Source organism: Eucyclogobius newberryi, unplaced genomic scaffold, assembly GCF_026437365.1.
Source record: "Eucyclogobius newberryi isolate DKJ021-1_F unplaced genomic scaffold, fEucNew1.0.hap1 SCAF_15, whole genome shotgun sequence".
Classification (NCBI taxonomy): domain Eukaryota; kingdom Metazoa; phylum Chordata; class Actinopteri; order Gobiiformes; family Gobiidae; genus Eucyclogobius; species Eucyclogobius newberryi.
Window position 1 is genome coordinate 21,562,159 of NW_027315779.1, and position 8,418 is coordinate 21,570,576.

Sequence of the window (8,418 nt, forward strand, 5' to 3'; positions counted from 1 at the left end):
TCATTCAAACTGTTATAGTCCCTGTGTGATTGACGGGCCTATGGCCCGCCCACACACACCGCTGATTGGCTGAAACAGGCGTCAGCGATACAATTTCAAACAGTGGCTGTTACCTGTGTGGGTGCGTTACACGTCACTCATCTGAGGTGGAGGACTGTTTGTCTTCTCTGCAGCCATCTGCTCTAAAGACCTAAATGTCCAGGCCTTTCTCCTCGCCCTGGCGTGGCCGTGTATGTTTTGCATTTGATGCAAATTCAATGTGTTTTAAAGAAACGAATTCAAACACAAGATATTCCTCCGCCCGAGATGGACCTAAATAAATGATGAGTGCGGGAGGGACGTGCCGCGGAGGAAAGCCTTTGTATTTGAGCTCGGGGAAAATGGCGACACCGTGTGTGTAGTGCATCTTATTATAGCCACCACATCGTCCTGTGCTAGTTTCCCACAGGCAGTGACTGCACTTGTCCCGCAGAGCCAGACACTGCCCTCATGTCGGGCTGACGTGTGCCAGGAACACTGTATAATACAATATAATACATTATAATTCATCTGTAACTCTTACACATCCAGGACACTGGAGGACAAACGGGGACAAAGTGAAGATGTCAGCGGGGAGATATTTGGTAGACTGATGTGTAGAAGCTCATCACGCACTAGTCAGCCTCCGTTTGTTTGTTTTTACAGAATCAGAAACGATTTATTGTCATTGTCAATGAACAAAATCACAAATAGAGGAACTTGCTTTGATGATTCGGTGCAAATTCGGTTTACAATGTCAACAAAAGACAAACAACACCGCGTGACAGCCTTTAGGCTTATAATGTTCAAATAGACTTCCATCAATAGGCTAAAGGTGGATTATTTTACTCTACTGACAGTTTAAATCATCTGTAAACACGTGTTTTATGCAATATACTGTAGGCTAACAAAATGGTGTCTGATAAACCTAGCCCTACATTTTAGGATTTCACAGTAAACTGATATTTCCTGCAGAACCACATTTGACATGAATCTGACAACACCAAAGTGAGAAGTTTGCAGATCACACCACACTGGACTTTCATTCTGCCAAGGGCCAACAGCCTTTAGAGTATGAACATGGGGAAGTATCCATGCAAATCATGTCAAAGTGATAAGATGGATGGTGGTTAAACGTAAACTCTCTTGTACATAAGTTGTTTATGTGCGGTTGTTGTATTAATGCCTGATATAACATAAGGACTAAATCTCTATAAGCATATTTATAACATGTCTTGTGAATAAGAGTTAGTGCTGTGACAGTGCACTTTACTGTAGAGCAGGACTGTACTATGAGGGCCGTGCAGGGGGAGGGGAAGACATGGTAGGTCTCATATAACAATACTGTTGTTGTATGAGTGGAGGGGCCCTTCCATCACAGCTGCTGCTTGTGGCTGGCCCTTCGCGCCTTTTTACTCTCCTGTTTCCCTCTTTGAGCCAGAGGTGGCAGCAATGCTGCAGCGGACAGTGCAGCCACAAGGAGCCACAGTTGATTTGAATATCTTATATTCTTGTAACTGGAGTCGGTGCAGACCGGCCATGTCATAATCCCGCGCTCGAGGTAAATGTGACCTCACTGAAAGCCTCTTTGGCAAAGTGTAACGTGTTCATTCTTGTGTCACATGTGCTACATGTCAGGAGCTGTTATCAAGCAGGAGCAGGTGAAGGCAGCTGTGTTTTCTGTGGAGTTAGAGCCTGAAGCCAGTTGCTCTGGTGCAGACTCCAGTGGATCAGAGGGACTCCAGGAGGACTCTCCCTCGCACTCTTAAGTGGATTTCTCTCATGCTGCGAATTGCAGCCTTCCATATGGAGTGGTGGGTAAAGCCAGATTACAGCAGTTTGTGAGAAGGGGACAACAGCACCAGAGTTCACACCCTGAGCCATAAGTCATCGACTCTAGCATGCATGTTAGTGTTAAGTGCTGTCTGTTGTAGAATAACGTGTTTATGAAACAAACGGCAGCTTCTTGAATAAACATTTGATTGTATTTACTCAGTCAAAGGAATGGGGTGTGTCCATAACCTGCCTTAACACTTCAGTCTGTAACACACCCTCATAATCTCACCAACAATAAACCTTAGTCGGCTCTGACCATTGATTGGCTATCAGCTGACACATCAAAAACAGATCCCACAAAAGGGATTAATACATGCATGCTCCGTGTGTGTGTGTGTTTTGGGGCCCATTTTGTGCTCCCAGATAAAAAGGCAATTGAATGGAACTAATTTGTGTCTGTGAACAATGGGAAGATACAATGGCGTGGTTGGGTCTCTGCAAAGTCAAGCAGCAGACACATGATGGGCCCTTCTTATGATGAGTTTTGACTGCTGATCTGTGACACTGGTGCCACAGGCACAGGACCCACAGGACGCCTCTAAACCGACCGGCCATATGCTGGGGATAAGGGGACCCTCCCCCACTATCTACTTCCTGTTTTTCATGGATGTCTGCTTGCTTCTGCCTATACAATACCAGCTGTGTCTGGAGACATTCCAGTTTGTTCCATGGCCACTTAAAGCATGGAGCTGGATCCAGTGCAGCGTGAAGACTGCTTATGTCCGGCTTTATAACTGCATCCAATCAAACAAGATCATTATCAAACATGCTCCACTAAAACATATGAATTCTTTACATAGAGTATAGAAATTAATTTCGATACATCAGCCAGTTATTGTGCATTATCAAATAAAACTACGTACACATGGTGCTATTTGTAACAGCGCATTGAGGCATATTTGTACAGACAATAGAATCTAATTTCACCTTTTCAGTCAAGCTTTCTTTAATTGTCCATAAGAAAAATAAGCGTAAACATTATCTAAGCACAATGTAGCTATCATTATTTCACATACACATTATGTACATGTATTGTCTTCTGGTCTTTTGGCCTAAGGGACAAAAAGACTAAATCTACATTAGAATGACCTTACATGGTCCTACAGAGACCTCTAGTGGTCACTCAGTGAAACTACATCAGGTTCCTTTAGGTTGGTCACGTTTGCACAAGTCTCACCTGCTTAAAATGATTAATTTGACTTGCCATAAAATAATTTTTTTAAATGAGATTTATTTAGAGTATACTTATTATCATAATGTTTCTAATTCCATTTTATAATTTAGTGTCATTTATCAGACATGTTAGCAGAAGATAATTATTTAAGAACAATTCTATTTTAAATATTCTAACGTACTTCTTGTGTGAGGGAGACGTCATCCTCACGCCCAGAGCTTGACTGCGGTCACAGTGAGTTCATTATTACAGGCTGACAGCACAATAAATAGCTCTTATCTGCCATTATTGTGCGTGTTTGAATGGCTGCACTTGAACCTTGCTCTCTCTGAGTTTCATACAGTGCTCTTGGCTCACCTGCTGATCCAGGAAATGAAGGTCTGAGCGACACTACCAGCAACGTAAGTTCAACTAATCAATTATAATATGTTATTTAAAGGTTAGTTACAAACTAGATACATATCATCTGTTCATTGGAAGTTGTAATTGATGTTTTCATTCTATCAGAAATATATGGTGGACCCAACAAAATTGGAATGGAAAATGAATACAATTTGACTGAACATTAATATGCAAGCTTAAAAACTTTAAAAACGTTGTATATACATACTGAATGCACAAAATGTGTTTTAATTTATTCTGCAGAATATCAACACAAACATGATTGTTTTCCATAACATCTGGCCATATCTACTAAGTCACTGTTTGCTGCTGTGTGCAACTGAAGGTAAGACGTTATTCACTCTGGCAATTCAAATAAATACATTGAGAAACAAACAACTAGTAGAGAAAGATCAGAAAAGTACATTTAAAGTTAATAGTAACCCAGGTCTCCTAACAACAACATACATACTGTAAATCAAACATCCATCCATCCATTTTCTACCGCTTGTTCCTTTTCGGGGTCGTGGGTGACTGGAGCCTATCCCAGTGACTTCGGGCCTTAGGCGGGGCACACCCTGGACAGTGGCCAACTCGTCGCAGGGCCAACAAATCAAACATATTTTGCTAAAACATCTTTACCCAATTTCAACTCTTACGGTTGGGTTGAGAATGTGTCTGAGTTTGTTTGAGTTTCAGTCTTAAAAAGCCTTTTGTGTTGTGTTCAGAGCAACGTCTGTCACCTTCACGCTCAAGCGTTACTAAGGCACATGTCGGATCACTATGTCCTTCTGTCAACATTGTCACCAAATGCCAAAGCTATGATGCTGAATTTCATGAATTTCATCTTATTATTTGTTCATCTTCTTCTTTGTTGATGCTCTTTGCTTGAAGTTACGTGAGCTGGTGTCACTGAGGGTTTTTTACTCAAACAAAAGAGCATCATTCTTATGAAAATTGTCAGTGTCTAAATGTAGTTCTGTTTGAAATATACTATGCCTCTTGTTTAGTGCAGAAATGTAAATGTTGTTATACCGTGTGCTGCAAATGTTGAACTTTGGCTCAGGTTATCCTTGAAAGAGAGTGAACGAATAAATGAAAAAAATAAATATGTATTCAAAAATAAAAACAAAACAGCAACAAAACACCATAACATTAGAACTTGGGATGCAATTTGTTATCAGTGAAATGTATAATACAAACACATTTGGTTATTTTTTTCATTTTAAGTGTGTTGTACCTCAAATAAGCTCAACATGTGTTTGTATGTGCCTTTCTAGCAGTCATAGACCAGTTCCAGTTGGAGCCTGCAAATGTGACTCAGCTCCAAGGCTCTGCTGCCCAGTTCAACGCCACGGTGCAGGGCCCATGGAGCTTCATGACCTGGACAGTGAGTGGACTTCTGGTGGTCACTGTGCCATCAGAAGGCAACGCCACTTCGACCTCATCACGGTTCTCTGCCCTGCGCTGTGGCAATGGGAGCAGCTGTGTGGAGTTCGCCATATACAACCTCACACGCCAGGACTCAGGGTCAGTCACCTGCTCTGTACAGGGCGTTTATGGAACCAAGACGGCACAACTGAATGTCCAAGGTAAAGCTCAGACTGTATTCAGATTTTCCTTAATACACACTAGCGATTCACAGGAGGGTTCATTGGCCAAGTGTCCCAAACGTTTCAGTACCTGAACACAATCGATTCTCATATTAAATACAGTGCGATTACATTTCCATGTACTTTTGATTCCTGTTATAGTGCAATAGAGTATTTTCAAGAATAACAATCTTACTGGCCCCATTATTCCCATAATAATACATTTTTATTTATTTGTTCATTCATTATTCCCATTACAACTTGAGGTTGGTATTTTGAGAGTTTACATTTACTTAAATAATACTTTATAGGGCTGTCACTAACGATGATTTGAATAGTAGAATTGTAGTCGGCAATTTATTTTTAGATTAGTCAAACAATTATTTATATTGTACTGAGACTAAATACTTCATTAACTAAATAAAAGTTTAAATAAGGTGAATAACTGAAAACCTTTAGACAAATTTATATTCATGAACAAAGCGTGTTATTGCTGTAAATCTGAAATGTAATAATACCTCATACTTTGCTCTATATCTTTTTTATTGTGAAAATCAGAAAAATTCACCGTAACAAAAGCCTGTAGTAGTGTCTATGAAATATTCAGAAGCCTCACATATTGATTGCTGCTGAGTTTGGGCTGGTGCTAATTAGGACTTCCACGTTCAGGCAGTCATTCTTTTTTATGTAGCTAAACCTGCAAACACCGCTCAGAGAATCCATTTGATAGGACTGTCGGGGGAGACCATTGATTACTTTGCCCAAGGGCATGCTAATGAAGCCCACCAATAACAAACAAAGGAGAAAAAATAATAATAAAGTGATGTAACATACAGTGAATATCAAGGACATTCAAAACCATTATGATTTAGTTGAACTGGAACGAGTCAAACTGATTATTCAAGCCGATTAATGGCTTTATTAAACTATATTTGTGATGACTTTAGGCTAAGTTTCTGCTTGGTTTAGCTTATACCTAAAAAACCTGTATTGACTGTACTAAAAACAACTTTGAATTGCAGAAAACTGTATCTTACAGTAGATTATATTGTTAAATTGCGCTGAAAAGTCGAAACTGTCCTTGTCCTTAGAAAGCGGCAGTGTCAGCATCTTAGGAAGCGGTCGGACAGTGAAGCAGGACGAGCAGGTGGAACTTCAGTGTGAGGCCGCAGGATGGTTTCCACCGGCGACCATTAGCTGGACTCTTAACGGTTACACGGTGAACAGCAGCCTTTTCAACACCACCGATGTCGCAGATGGGGACACCTACAACTCCACCAGCGTGCACACGTTTCTCGCCGTCCACAACACAACGGTGACCTGCCTGGCCTCTATAGACACTCTTCAAAAGCCCGTGTCAAGCTCTGTTCAGCTTGTGGTTGGTAAGATAGTTCAATCATCTTTCACTTTCTATAGTTTCACTTTGTTGGGTACTTTTCTAATTGTTTTTTATAGTCCCAAAGCCAACTGACTGGACAGTGCTCATTGCCGTTGTGGTGTCATTCTCGAGTTTTGCCTTGCTGGTTCTGCTGATCATTGGAGTCATTTTCTGCTACAAGAGGAGGAAAGAAAAAGGTAATTACAATTCTCAATATTTTAAGACCAAGTGATCAAAAATAAAAGTAGTAGTTGTAGTAGTAATAGTAATAGTTATAGTAGAAGTATTACCAGTATTAGCAGTGTCAGCACCCGTAACAGTAAAACTTAGCAGCTTAATGGAATAGTCCCGCCCACTTTGAGGGACATTTCTCATACATTTTTTCCATGGGGTTTTGGAATCAAACTGATTAGCCCAGGGCAAGCTTTCATATATATACATATTTCAATTTGTTTCTTCTTCTTCTGAATCCCTTTGCAAACAATGAATGGAAAATGTACTTCCAGAACCAAGCGATGGGCAGTCACTAAGCTCCAGAGCAGTGGGTTATTTACACGACAGTAGCAAGAGTAGACAAACAGGTTTTTGTCATATAGGATAATGAAATGAACTATTTAAACCAACGTTTATGGTGCGTTTGTTTAATTTTCAGAAGCAACTTATCAAGAGGAAATGATGTAAGAGCTGGCAGTATTGTTACGATGCCAACATGTTTGAAACTATATATTAATAACATCTTGTTCTTTGTTTGTGCAGGAGACAGAGGACACATAGTCAGTTAAGCAACAGATCAACCTCACAGACGCAGGGTCAAGTCAACCAAGTATTCACTATCGACGGGCAAACAAGTAATGACAACATATATATTTCACTTTGTCACATTTGACTTTCACAACACTCCTTTGTGCTCAGGTTTACCTTCGAGCGTCCGCAGTGACAGTGGATTCTCCCAGAATAATGGACTGGCATTATATGAAGTAGGCTTGTCTTGTTTGCTAACGACACAGAATAGTTTACAGTATGTCATAACCACATTTTTAACTACCGGCACAGTTTTACATGTTTAACAGTAAACCCATTGTACTAGCTTACAGATGTATGACTTACTGTATCTGAGTCGAGCATAAATGTAGAATACAGTCATGTCTTTGTTTAGAGCTTACACAGAATGTTACTCTGTATAATATAAGTCAGCGTGACAATTTAATAACTAAGTCATGAAGTACATAGATTTTTTATAATAGATAAACAACTGACAAATTCTCACTATCCCTTAATTCACTACAAATATTTTACTTGATTTTATAATTACATTTTATAATTAAATGATTTGAATGCTTTTCAACTTTTTTCTCCTGCTTCACAGCAACCTGCATCGGAAAACAGCCTGGCGGGAAATGGATATAACGCCGCTTATAACAACTTTGAACTTGGCTTCCCAAAAAAACACAGACACGTGACTATTGTATAGAGGAGTTATGGATATTATGGACCACTTCATTATTGTCCTGTGACTGTTATGGATGGATACGGCCTCAAGGGGGCAGTGCCTCTTCATGAACCTTATGCAGTGCCACAGCCCCTCTATGGAGAAGCTGTGCAGACCGTGGAAGAGTGCCAGAGACATTAAGTTATTGCTCTAACATTATATTTTGTATGATTATTTGTATTACCTAATGTTCTATAAATACATGTGTTTACATATCGTTCATGTATGGAGGGATTGAGTTGATTTATTAATACGGATCCAGTTCCAGCTTGTTTATGTTCCCAAAAGGCAGTGCAGACGGTGGGCAGACAGCATGTGACACAGTGTTGTGGGACCAGGCAGAGTTCTTTATTGGGGGCAGCACAGAACTGAGAGAGGTTAAGGCTCCCGTCACTTCTGATCTGTGTCATGATGAATATGCACATTTCTACACAGAAAACACAAGCACAACTCGCAAGATAATCTCTCAGAACACTGCACCAAAGTAGCACTCTTGTCGGGTGTGGAAAGTACCAAATATGACTATGAGGAAGGGTCAGCAAAAGTGGTT

General features: G+C 40.3%; 1 protein-coding gene across 1 annotated transcript; it reads left to right on the plus strand.

Moving 5' to 3' along the window:
* The first annotated feature begins 3,227 nt into the window (after positions 1–3,227).
* igsf5a (immunoglobulin superfamily, member 5a) lies at positions 3,228–7,850 on the plus strand. Its single transcript, XM_072445581.1, has 9 exons — positions 3,228–3,429; positions 3,674–3,755; positions 4,690–5,001; positions 6,093–6,383; positions 6,457–6,576; positions 7,032–7,056; positions 7,136–7,227; positions 7,292–7,356; positions 7,746–7,850. The coding sequence occupies exons 2-9, from the start codon at positions 3,689–3,691 to the stop codon at positions 7,848–7,850; spliced, it is 1,077 nt and encodes a 358-aa protein (XP_072301682.1). The 5' UTR covers positions 3,228–3,429; positions 3,674–3,688.
* The last annotated feature ends 568 nt before the right edge of the window (positions 7,851–8,418 follow it).

Coding starts and splice junctions, on each gene's coding strand:
- igsf5a (XM_072445581.1), top strand. CDS start 3,689: ATGATTGTTTTCCATAACATCTGGCCATATCTACTAAGTCACTGTTTG. Junction 3,756..4,689: donor GCTGCTGTGTGCAACTGAAG/GTAAGACGTTAT, acceptor GTGCCTTTCTAG/CAGTCATAGACCAGTTCCAG. Junction 6,384..6,456: donor CTCTGTTCAGCTTGTGGTTG/GTAAGATAGTTC, acceptor TGTTTTTTATAG/TCCCAAAGCCAACTGACTGG.